At 35.2% G+C, this 13,559-nt stretch overlaps 1 protein-coding gene across 1 annotated transcript in view; it reads left to right on the top strand.

Annotated features, from left to right (window-relative positions):
* Nucleotides 1-13,559, top strand: part of LOC110442158 (prominin-1-A-like) — a 36,159-nt gene that overhangs the window by 15,142 nt on the left and 7,458 nt on the right. Inside the window, exons 6-11 of the mRNA XM_021485629.1 lie at nt 574-654; nt 3,094-3,162; nt 4,242-4,331; nt 7,378-7,538; nt 7,890-7,961; nt 10,492-10,586. Of these exons, the coding sequence (XP_021341304.1) occupies nt 574-654; nt 3,094-3,162; nt 4,242-4,331; nt 7,378-7,538; nt 7,890-7,961; nt 10,492-10,586 (568 nt within the window). The remainder of the gene's footprint in view (nt 1-573; nt 655-3,093; nt 3,163-4,241; nt 4,332-7,377; nt 7,539-7,889; nt 7,962-10,491; nt 10,587-13,559) is intronic.

Genomic DNA, 13,559 nt, shown 5'->3' with positions numbered 1-13,559 from the left:
ACAGTTATAAAGGTGAGTTGCCTACCTGTAGTCACACACTTTACACAGTTATAAAGGTGAGTTGCCTACCTGTAGTCACACACTTTACACAGTTATAAAGGTGAGTTGCCTGCCTGTAGTCACACACTTTACACAGTTATAAAAGTGAGTTGCCTACCTGTAGTCACACACTTTACACATTTATAAAGGTGAGTTGCCTACCTGTTGTCACACACTTTAAACAGTTATAAAGGTGAGTTGCCTACCTGTAGTCACACATTTTACACAGTTATAAAGGTTAAAGATTTATCTGTAGTCTCAATTGTTAATAGACATACAGATAATCATTTACCAAATGCTCAACGCATGATGCAGACATAAAAGTACAGTGCCATTTATAATCACAACCACGAAATAAACATCTTTTTCAGGTGGAATACCTCCCGTTATTTCACACATCAATATCGTCATGGCTTTGTTTCTCAAGATTTAGACGTTAATTTCCATTTGAGGGGATAATAAGGATGTTGACATATTTTATTCATGTTTTATTATTGTCAAAATATTAATTTGATATTTATTTTTGTTTACCAGAATAGGACAAAAAACCTGATTGACGGACTTACAGCAGCCCAAGATAATTTTAATAATGGCAGTACCCGGATTGTTAACGAGGTAATTATCAAACTTTGTGTAATACTTACTACCCACATTGAGCTCATGGTGAGCTTATGCCGTACCGCAGCATCTGTCATCCGTCTGTCTTCTGTCCATCAACTTTTCCTTTAAAATGCTACTAGTCCTGAACAGCTTTATGAATTTTGACTAAAATTGGCCTAGAGCATCCTTGGGCAAAGGGCACTAAATTTTGTATAAATGGAAGGTGTGACCCCTCTGGGTGCAGAGGGGGCGGGGCTTCAAAAGGGGAATTTGAGGTTTAAATCTTTAAAATCCTTCTCCTTCTGCACCATTGGAGGGACTTTTACCAAATTTGGCTTTGAGTATCCTTTGGCAATGGGAACTAAATTTTGTTTAAACGATAACTCTGTACCCTTTCTGGGTGCAGAGGGGCGAGGCCCAATAGGTGAATTGGAAGTAAATCTTTAAAATTCTTTTTGTACCATTGGAGGGATTTTAACCGAATTTGGCCAGAAGCATCCTTTGGCAAAGGGGAGTCAATTTTGTTTATTATATGACCAGTCATCACAAACTCATGTAGACTGATTATCCGGTGAATATAGATTTCTAAATATAGCCTGAACGGAAATTCCAGCAAACTGTTGTAGCGCATGCGCAGTTAGACCAGAACACGACCTGTCAAACGACATCAGAAGATGGCTGATGGCAAACGCTTTGTCTCTGTCACATTTAAAAATTTCGAAATACTACTCGAGGATAAAGATGCTGTTGACACAAAAGTTCCATAATTGTATAATAACAGAGGGTGTGGCCCCCCCTGGGGACAGAGGGAGGAGGTCCTATAAGGGGGATGTAGTAATAAATGATTAAAATCATTCTCCTTTAGTAAGATTTGAGGGATTTTAAACAAATTTTGTGCAGAGCATCCTTGGGCAAAGGAGACTCTTTTACTTTTAAGGGGCAGAGGGGCGGGCCCAATGGGGGAAAATGAGGTTAATGTTTAAAAAAGAAGTGACCTAATGAAGGACAGGTGTTGCTGAGAGAAAGAGTCAATACTTGGAAATAGTTATTATATGTGATAAGAATAATTTTCCATGGATGCTTTATTATCCAGGTGAGCGATACAGGCCCTCTTGGCCTCTTGTTTATATTGGGGAAACTCTCAAAAGGGCATAATTATTGTATTTTTACATTGTTATTATGGTAAATAATATTATCCACTTGCCAAAAATAGAACATGTATGTGCTGTAAAAAATCCATTGTATGGCCCTTAAGCTTTCTGACCTGAAATCCAAGTTAACCACTGTCAGTTACATTAACATTACAGCAGTAACTTTTGTTCTGTTAATATGATTTGGTTCACACATGGTGGTAAATGGTAGTTAATAAATAGTCTTTATGGTGGATATAACAAGAAATATTATTCAGAAGTAATAATTACGCGAAATCAACCATGGTTTTTAATTGGCTGAGACCTTAAGGGGTTTAACTTTTGTCCTGAGGTCTGATTTTGTTCCTATCTATGGTGTTTGTCAAATTACGTATTATAGCTAGGTGTAACAGTTTATTACAAATCATCTGAAATCCAGTGTGATCTATGTGGCTTTTTATGTCCCCTACGTGTGATATCCGTGGGGCATTGAATGTTTGCCTCTCCTGTCTGCCTGTCCATAGCCCTCTCTGTTCATCCTATTGTGTGTTAGATCCTGTTGTGTAAGACTCTGTGTTAAACTCCATTTTTCTGATACTAGGAATCCCCTAGCAATCAAAGTTCATATACAGATACATCTTGAGGACCTGACTATGCAGTTTGCTACCTTTGTATGAAATGCAGCAGGTCACTGTGACTATATACTGTACTGTCCATTTCACTCTCTTTGGTTAGTCTTTGCCTTTAACTCATTCACCCCTGAAATTTCATAATGAACAATTCCAACCTTTGAATGGGTAGAGCTCAAATGTGTCTTTAGGGGTGAATGAGTTAACTCCAATTTTCTGATACTAAAAGTCTCATAATCATCAAACTGTGTGCAGACACATCTTTAGGAATACACGGTACTACACTTTCATGTGACATGTGGATCACCATGACCTATATTTTCCACTTCACTGACTTTGGTCACACTATTCATTTAGCTCCATTTGCTTGGTTACACTTTCTCTGATATTGAAAGGATTATAGTCACTGAACTTAGTATGCAGATACCTCCTGAGGAGTACTGCACCATGATATGACATGTTTATATACCTTCGACCTATATTCTCCATTTAATTGACTTTGGTTAGACTTTGTTTTAAGCTACATTTGCATGAAAGCAGGAGTGGGGTGTATCTGTATTTTACAAACATTTTCCAGTTTATGTTAATAATATATATTTAATGAATATGATCACAATGTCATTCTAAAAGGGTATGTGTTATGTTTATTTAAACTACTGTATTGTTGGTCTATAAAAAGTATATTTGATTTGCAGATGTTGAAGCTGGTGACCAGGAATATTTCCACATTTGTGCAGACTGAGATAGATGGAGTAAAAACTAAGGTAGGTACAGAGTGAGACAGATATATAAACACTAATTACAGAGTGAGACAGATATATAAACACTAAGTATAGAGACAGATATATAAACCCTAAGTATAGAGACAGATATATAAACCCTAAGTATAGAGACAGATATATAAACACTAAGTATAGAGACAGATATATAAACACTAAGTATAGAGACAGATATATAAACCCTAAGTACAGAGTGAGACAGATATATAAACACTAAGTTCAGAGTGAGACAGATATATAAACACTAAGTACGGAGTGAGACAGATATATAAACACTAAGTACAGAGTGAGACACATATATAAACACTAAGTACAGAGTGAGACAGATATATAAACACTAAGTACAGAGTGAGACACATATATAAACACCAAGTACAGAGTGAGACATATATATATAAACACTAAGGACAGAGTGAGACCGATATATAAACACTAAGTACAGAGTGAGACACATATATAAACACCAAGTACAGAGTGAGACATATATATATATAAACACTAAGTACAGAGTGAGAAAGATATATAAACACTAAGTACGGAGTGAGACAGATATATAAACACCAAGTACAGAGTGAGACAGATATATAAAAACTAAGAACAGAGTGAGACAGATATATAAACCCTAAGTATAGAGACAGATATATAAACCCTAAGTATAGAGACAGATATATAAACCCTAAGTATAGAGACAGATATATATATACACTAAGTATAGAGTGAGACATATATATAAACCCTAAGTATAGAGACAGATATATAAACCCTAAGTATAGAGACAGATATATATATACACTAAGTATAGAGTGAGACATATATATAAACCCTAAGTATAGAGACAGATATATATATACACTAAGTATAGAGTGAGACATATATATAAACCCTAAGTATAGAGACAGATATATAAACACTAAGTACAGAGTGAGACATATATAAATACTTAGTTCAGGTGAGATAGATGTAGTAATCAAGTTGGTATGATATATTTGTGCAATTTTCAAGTTTATTCTTGACATATAGGGTATTGTTTTAACCACAAGTATTCCTTACTTTACTCTCCACAGATAGAAACTGACATCGGCAAGTGCCAGCCTCTGTATGCTGCCACCCAGCAGGCTTCTGATGCCTTCTGTCTCGTCACTCTAGACCCATTCGTGAGTTTATTACAATTGGTTTAAACCAGTGCCTTGGATCAAGTTAGTCGGTCTATTTTCAGCAGATGCTTCACTATGTTGTATAGTTCAATACTGGTACTGCAGATTTGGATTATATAGGGAGGGGAGACAAATGTTATGTATAGTTACCCTTGTGTTATATACAGAGGGGAGAAAACTGTTATGTTGGTTTCCCAGGTGTTATGTACAGAGAAGTGACAACTGTTATGTATAAGTACCAAGGTGTTATGTACCAAGGGGAGACAACTGTTATGTATAGTTACGTAGGTAAAATATACAGCGAGGAGAAAAATGATAGTTACACAAGTATGAGATAAAGAGGTGAGAAGACATATGTTATATTGGTTACCCAGGTGTTACAGAGGCACGGTAGTCCAGTGGTAGGACGCTGGGCTTGTGACCAAAGGGTTGCGGGTTCGCGCCAGGGCACGGCAATGTGTTGTATCCTTGAGCAAGATACTTTACTCCACTTATTCCAGTCTACTCAGCTGTAAATGAGTACGTGGATGGGCAGTGCTAGAATTGTTGAATGCTAGCTGTAAGCGCCAAAATGGCAGCTCCGGCTGTATGCTCCCCAGGGAGTTGAGAAATGTACAGGCTAGTTGCAAAGGCCCTATAAACACGGATAATAATTTGTGAACTGCTTTGAGACGACCTACGAACTAGGTTGTGATAAAGCGGTATATAAGAACCTCCAATTATATATACAGAAGGGAGACAACTGTTATGTATAGTTACACAGGTGTTATATATAGAAGAGAGACAACTGTTATGTATAGTTACACAGGTGTTATATACAGAGGAAGGACAACTGTTATGTATAGTTACACAGGTGTTATATACAGAGGGGAGACAACTGTTATGTATAGTTACACAGGTGTTATATACAGAAGGGATACAGCTGTTATGTATAGTTACACAGGTGTTATATACAGAAGGGAGACAACTGTTATGTATAGTTACACAGGTGTTATATACAGAGGGAGGACAACTGTAATGTATAGTTACACAGGTGTTATAAATAGAGGGGAGACAACTGTTATGTATAATTGCACAGGTGTTATATACAGAGGGAGGACAACTGTAATGTATAGTTACACAGGTGTTATAAATAGAGGGGAGACAACTGTTATGTATAGTTACACAGGTGTTTTATACAGAGGGACGACAACTGTAATGTATAGTTACACAGGTGTTTTAAATAGAGGGGAGACAACTGTTATGTATAGTTACACAGGTGTTATAAATAGTGGGGAGACAACTGTTATGTATAGTTACACAGGTGGTATATACAGAGGGAGGACAACTGTTATGTATAGTTACACAGGTGTTTTATACAGAGGGACGAGAACTGTAATGTATAGTTACACAGGGGTTATATACAGAAGGGAGACAACTGTTATGTATAGTTACACAGGTGTTGTATACAGAGGGAGGACAACTGTAATGTTTAGTTATGCCGGTATTATATATAGAGTGGAGAAAGCTAATAGTTACATAAGTATAAAACAAAGAGGTGAGACAACTGTTATCAACTGGGGCAGATCATTTATTAGAACAGCAACAGAGGAACGGATGATGTCACAAGCTGTTTCTTGAACAGAATTGAACAATAAAACATAGCTATAATATTTCATTCATTTGTTTTAGACGTAAAAGAAATGGAATAAAATTTGAAATATTTTGAAGAAATATGTGCTAGGGAACATTTTAGATAATTGTTTTTAAAGACCTGTTTTCCAAGTGCGTAGTCACACAATTGTAGCAGTGGAGTGCTCCGGCTATGTATTCATACACTGTAAATAGTGTTGTAGTTACGTTTTCATAAATAAATCACATTATAAAAAGAATATAGAAAGGTGTTGCAACAACAAATGAAAATATAGATCTGAGGGAAAATATGTCTGCCAGAAATCTGGAATCTCTCTTGGTCTATATTTAACTACCTTATGCTTATAAATAAGTCAAACAACAAATGCTCTTCACAAGGACAGAGCAGTGTGAGGTTTGATCATCAGTTACCCAAGATGCATTTATAGTTGATCTAACACAAACCAACAAATAAGAGAAAAGACACATTTACCTATTACCTGTTTTGATTGATCAGTATAGGAAAATTATGTTTATTGTACTGGTCACTACTGGATAACGTCATGTTACCACAATTGGTACACTACCTAAATTGGTACACGGTCAGAAAATGGTTCGAATAGTATTTTAAGATTAAATTTGAGCATTTTCCTCTGACAGTATAACAAAAGAGATATTGATCAGCATTTCCACCAAATAGTTTTGTTTTCAGGAACATTTTAAGAGTACACGATGACTTCAAAGTAAACATATCAGAAAACCAGTGAAAATGATGTATGTTGATCATATATTTTGGAGGATTTTGAAGGATTTTGAAGGGGTTAATTATAAGCATGTTTAAATGCTGATTTCTGTATATTTATAACTGGATAATATGAAAATGGTAACATACATTTGTAGTAAAGTATATGGTATTTATAAAAGTAATATATTTTGTTGCAATTGGCACATCAACTAGTAAAAAAACAACGAAGTTTCATAACCTCTGATATGGTGTGCCAATCTGGGTGCTATAATCATAGCCAAAAAACGGATGAAACTTCACTGCGAGTTTAGCGTTCCATTTTCAGAAACAAATCACTTAGAATCAAAACTTTTCCTGAAAATGAACCACTGTAGGTAGTCTTTGTCAAGAATCAAGAAACAATCCTGATACAAGATCTGAATTTTTAAATATCACTGAAAAACTGTCAAAATTGTACCAATTGTGGTTGCGTGACGTTAGTTATCAATTATAACATTTTTATTCTTTCCTACACTGGATATTTATACTATTATGTGTATGAGTATTTGTAACCCTTTCAGAAGTGAAGTTTTCAGTCAAATGTCAACACAGCTATTTATACCACCATAATAATTTCAAATTTAAATTGGTATCTGTTAAAATTGACAAGAGCCTGTTTGATACTGATGTTAATGGACTTGTCTTTTTCAGAATGGTTTCTGGTTTGGTCTAGGCTGGGGCCTGTCAGCATTCATCTTCTGTATTGTTTTTGCCCTGTGTCTAGCCAGTCTCTACCAGCGAGAGAAGGCTTATGACAAGTTTTTAGACAACAGTAGGAGGAAAGCCAGGCATACACAGGAACTGGACAGTCCGTAAGTGTATTACCGTGACCTTTACATCAATTCTAACTCCGGTTTCAGGTGTTTCATTTATGTTGTATGTGAAGGATGTCATATAAATAGAGGCAAAGACCAAGTGAGCTATACAAGACCCCTTACCTCTTGTTTGAGATATTAATGTAATAGAAAGCATGCAAAATGGTATCTTTGAAATTTTCAGAATATGACTTTGAAATGAAATGATCCGATTACTGAACACCAACATCTAACTCCGACACCAAATCTTGATATTAACTACTATACCTAGCCCCTATACCTACCTGACTGTTATTGTCAGGTACATATAATATTAGGAAATCATCATTATTTGCTGACTTTTGACAGGGACATGGAGATGTACCAAGGTCAGGCCGGCTACAATGCGTACGGCCACCAGGATAATGTACCGTTAACAAGGTATGTAAAGATTTGCTGCATTGCAAGTTTCTAGCAACCATAAACATTTAACTAAAATAATTCACAGACTAATTAAATTTATTTTACTTTATTAACCAAATATAATAAAATATTTAAAAAAAACAACACTAATTAGATGAACTTTTTTTCTGTGTGAATTGTTTCTACCATATTTGATGTGATTTTCTAACCCAGTATACGTCTTTTGCATTAGTTACACTCTTAAGTATAAGTAGTTAATACTAGTTGTAGTTTTTAGAGTGCTAAGTCCCGCAGCAATAAATTGTGAGTTTTTACGTTCAGCTGTAAATTGCTAGTTGCTTTATTCAGCTCTGAGTTGCTAACTTTTACCATGAATTGCTAAGTTTAGCGATGAACTGCTAGTTACTAAGTTTAGCGATGAACTGCTAGTTACTAAGTTTAGCGATGAACTGCTAGTTACTAAGTTTAGCAATGACCTGCTAGTTACTAAGTTGCTGTATTGCTAGGTTCAGTAGTGACATTTTCTGGTTTCTAAGTTGAACCATATTTCTAGTTGCTATGTTCAGCTATAATTTGCTTGTTGCTAAATTCAGATCTCAGTTGCTAGCTTTAACTATGAATTGATAGTTACCAAGTTGATCATGCAGCTGTGTTGCTAAATTTAGTAGTGAGTTTTTCTTCTTTCAACTATATTTCTAGTTGCTATGTTCAGCTATGAACTTTGCCAAATACAGCTATGAACTTTGCTAAATCCAGCTATGAACTTTGCTAAATCCAGCTATGAATTTTGCTTAGTTTAGCTATGACTTTGTACTTTTTAAAATAACTTATCTGGTTATTAGTTCAGTAGGAGTGTCTAGCTATGAATTGTAGTGTCTAATTTCAGCTATAAATTCTTGGTTAACCAAATTCAGTAGTTACCTCAGCTATCAGTTGCTAAGTTCGGCTAGTTGTGAGGTTCAGTTATCAATTGCTATATTCAGCTACCAATTTCCAGTTATCAAGTTTAGCAGTTACTCCACCTATCAGTTGCTAAGTGCAGTTAACAATACGCTGTTTGTATAACTCACAAGAGTGATAGTATTCAATTCAATTAACTGTTAGACTTGGAGAGTTATTTCCCTTGTCAGACATGCACACCTTTAAATTACTAACATTACCATTGAATAGAGATGAAAAATCATCAGATAAAGTAAATAATGTCTGCTTGATCCTACACCATTTTACAGTAGGAGTTAAATGACACCTAAGGTCTTACCAGTGTCATCAAAACAATGACATGCATGTCAATTAAAAAAAAAACATTTTATAATTTAAGTTCTTTGTCAGCTATTAATCCATTTTGTCATCATACTTCAATGCAGTTTGTGCAGTATTTGATGTCAATAAATACTATTGCAAAGATTTTTTTTCAAATATGAAGTTTTATCAATATTAGATCCTGCACTGAAATCAGGATTTTACTTTGAAGACAGACAGTTTGCAATACATAAGACATGTACGATTTTGTAATTAGCTTCCTCTGTTGTGATCACAGATGAATTTCAATATAAATATTACAGATCATAGAAATGTTTTATCATATAGTCTGAAATAGTTTCCTCTATAAATTGCAATAAACCACTACCTTTAATACTTAAGTAAATTTAACTCTTAGGATGTAAGTTTCACATAATTGAAAGGGTTCTTCCACTGCAGTTTATGCAAAGAAGGGATTCCAAATCCTGAGAGCAAGAAAAATTAAATAAATCAATTTTACATACCTTTTTTAATGAGTTTCGGCAAGAGATACTTTCACATGTACAGTCCATATTAATCCAAAGCCATCAAATTTCTTTTAATTGTATTTATTGGCCTGAACTTAATGGTTCAACGATTTTATAGTAAAAAAAGTGAACAGATTGTTTTCAAATTTATTTTTCTTAATGGAGACGACAGTAAAACAAAGGTGTCAGTAAATTTTATCCACAGTGTACAATATTTATAAATTTTTGTACCAATCTATGATATATCCATAAAATTAAAAAATTAAATGTTCTGAGGTTTTGATAATGACGAATGTTGTGGTGGTATTTTATTTATTGATACTACAATTTAACTTGTAATAGTACTAACGCCTTGTAGATCAGTATCCTAATTTGGTGTTCTTTAATTTACTACTGACAATAACGTCATACTAGGCACTTGTTGTGACAGAAAGTATTAGAGAGTACTTAAATATGTCAGTTTTAGGGATTAATGTGTTCACAGGATCTTCACTGTGAACCAAAATTCAGTCTTTTAAATATCATAAATATAAAATGATAAGGCACACAGAACTGATCAATATTATGGTCCTTGATAGTCGGTGTAATGTTTTGTATAAAGATGGGATATATGCACAGGCTCATGTTTGATTGTTCATAGCAACCAATAAAATGTTTGTTAAGGTGAAAATGATGTTAGCATGATGAGGTTTGTCTGGGTGTCATATATACTGGATGTAGGCACATATTGACTGTCGGGTCTTGGTCTTACATTGTCCTCACTTGTCCATTTGTCTTGTCAGCACGGAGGCAGGTTATCAAAAAGGTGGGCGAGGCAGGGGCGTGCCAAACGCGGCCTACGACAATGGTCAGCAGCAGGATCCATACTTACGTAATGGTGAGGGTGGTAACAACTACCACGGTTCTGACCGCCCCCCCGCATACCACGAAAGTGGCCAATACCCACAACACCCCATGCATGGTGGCTATCCGGTGCTGCCACAGCAGCAAAAGTTTTACTAACGCCACACAGTAAGTAGAATGCTAACATGGTGCTGGCTCATACTGGGTCTAATTCGGTCTCCTCCCACGGTGGAAATCTGGTACACGTCAAGTAGAAAGTGTGAAAATTAGAAAGAAATTCAAAAACAAAGTCTAGAAAGCAGTGGTTACATTGTTTAAAAAAATAACTTAGTATTTTTTGTGACTTAAAGATCTTCATGCATCTTGTGAAAAACATAACAAACCTGGGAGAAGATTGGAGAGTTCTCGGTGAATTATAACCAATATCAGGCTGATCAGCTGTAAGTCACTATATTTTGAGAAAGACATATTTTTGCAAATGTGATTTAAAAAATATATATGCATGAAGATTTGAATTTGAAAATGTACAAATCATGTGCATGTTGCTTTGGAATCATTTGGGCGATATTCAAATTCATAAAATCAATTACTTTCACATATTAAAGTGAAAATATAAGTCTTACAAAATAAGAGTGACTTACACTACACACATTTACAAACTTCTGGTTTATTTTAACCTTTGGAATATATCTTTCTCTTAAGTTTAGACAAGTCACAATTTAAAAGAGATTAAAGAGACACTTAAGTAGATCTTTACACCAGTGTAGTAGATCTTTACACCTGTGTAGTAGATATTTACACCAGTGTAGTAGATCTTTACACCGGTGTAGTAGATATTTACACCTGTGTAGTAGATCTTTACACCGGTGTAGTAGATATTTACACCAGTGTAATAGATCTTTACACCAGTGTAGTAGATCTTTACACCTGTGAAGTAGATATTTACACCAGAGTAATAGATCTTTACACCAGTGTAGTAGATCTTTACACCAGTGTAGTAGATCTTTACACCTGTGTAGTAGATATTTACACCAGTGTAGTAGATATTTACACCAGTGTAGTAGATCTTTACACCTGTGTAGTAGATCATTACACCTGTGTAGTAGAACAACAAACACATTTTACCAAAAATTTCAGAAAAAAATAAGCTTGATGTACACTGATGCTTGTGCTAGTCGTATCAGTAGAAGCCAGAATTTAGTATCTCTCTGTTGTCTTGTTTTTCAAATATATATATATATATATCTGTGTTTGTGTGTGTATAGATGTGCCAGATTGTGGACAACATAATTTGAGGCCGCCTGCTCCTTTGTCAAGAAAAAAAGGTGTAAAACACATATAACACTAAACAAAATATGAGACCAAGAACAATACTTACTGTTCTTTGTCTTGTATTTTTATCTCCCCGGCATAAAGTGCCTGTGAACATATGATATTTTACAGCATCAGTCCATTATACTTTTGAAAACAGAAACACCCACAGTCCTGATATTTGACCAGTAGATTTCTGGTATGGAGTGCAATTGTTTTTCCTTATAATAATGACCTTGTCTTACTTTCAAGGTCATAGTGGTCAAACTGTAAAACAAACTTAGCAACATCGTCTACAGAACTGTAAGGCCTAGAGTCATGTTATCTGTGAATTTTATGAACACCTGTAGCACATTTTTCCTAATAAATGAGATCTAACATCAACTTCAGGTACTGGCTGGGTCAAAGGGCAAAATGGGCTCAGTGATGGGTAAACAGTTTAATATGTCTTCTCAAGTTCCATAAGACACAAAAATGTGATATTTAGACAGTAGGTTCCTAAAATGGAATGCTATAAATTTTATTCATTTAAATTACCTTTCTTGAAGGTCACAGGGTTCATAACTTGGAAATAGTTTAAATTCCTACCTTATAACCAGATATTTGCTTATTGAGCATGAAGAGATGAATTAAGTCATGCAGGATTGACCACAGGCTGCAGCTCTGCCCAAGGAAGAGGCAACACAATGTTAAAGCCCTACCTTAGGACCTTAGGACCTAGGTCATAACATGGAAACAGTTGAGATTAGCTACCCATAACTACCCATACAATTGCTGGATATGAAGAGATGAACACACTCATGCCAGCAGAATTCCTTGCAGATCCTGCCATCAACTTTGAAACAGTTGAAATCCTCATCATATAGCCACATTTGTGCTTGATGGGAATGAAAAAACCATACCAAACAAAAACCACAAGTCGGGTATTCTACCTGGATAAGCCCCAGGATCTGGTCCTGCCCTGGGACTTGGTCTCAGGGTCATCACATAAAAACATTCAAAATCCACACTCTATAATATGTACACATGTATGCAGATCCCAACTAGATTTGTAATAAAGCACCCTTAGGACCTCAAATAATGATTGCTTAAATACATGAATGATAAAGGCCCTCTGGGCCTCTTGTTGTGTCATGTAACTGTGTATACTTTTATCTTAACAAAGGGGCAGGTTTCCTTGAAAAGTTTATAGATTGTATTGTTTGGTCTGATGCCTATTACTTATTTGTTTATATATTAAGTAATAGGCATCAGACAAACTGTCGTGATTACCTGTAGATCTATATATAGATATATTGATGTTACATATCTGGAGATGCTTTGGTATTGTAGTAGACATGTAGGATGTGTTAAAGGTGAGTTTTGCACTAGCTACATAATATACAATGTATCCAAGAAAAAACATCTACATATACATATACATTGCCAAGACTACTAATTTTAACTTCAGGGAAATATTTCCTACATCTTTCGCTTTACTCATATTTAATAAATGCATTATATTGCTTTAAATAAGGCAATCATTAGTTTTAAGGTCACCTGAGCTTTAGCTCAAGTGACCTATTGCTATCCATCTTCGACCATCGTCCGTTGTGCGTCGTCCGTTAACATTTTACATTTTCAACTTAAGCTGAAATACTGGTAGGGATTTCATTAATATTTCATGGGAAGGTTACTGACATCTCCCTGACCAAGT

The sequence above is a fragment of the Mizuhopecten yessoensis genome, unplaced genomic scaffold, assembly GCF_002113885.1.
Source record: "Mizuhopecten yessoensis strain PY_sf001 unplaced genomic scaffold, ASM211388v2 scaffold716219, whole genome shotgun sequence".
NCBI classification, from domain to species: domain Eukaryota; kingdom Metazoa; phylum Mollusca; class Bivalvia; order Pectinida; family Pectinidae; genus Mizuhopecten; species Mizuhopecten yessoensis.
This window is presented reverse-complemented; position numbering and strand designations above follow the sequence as displayed.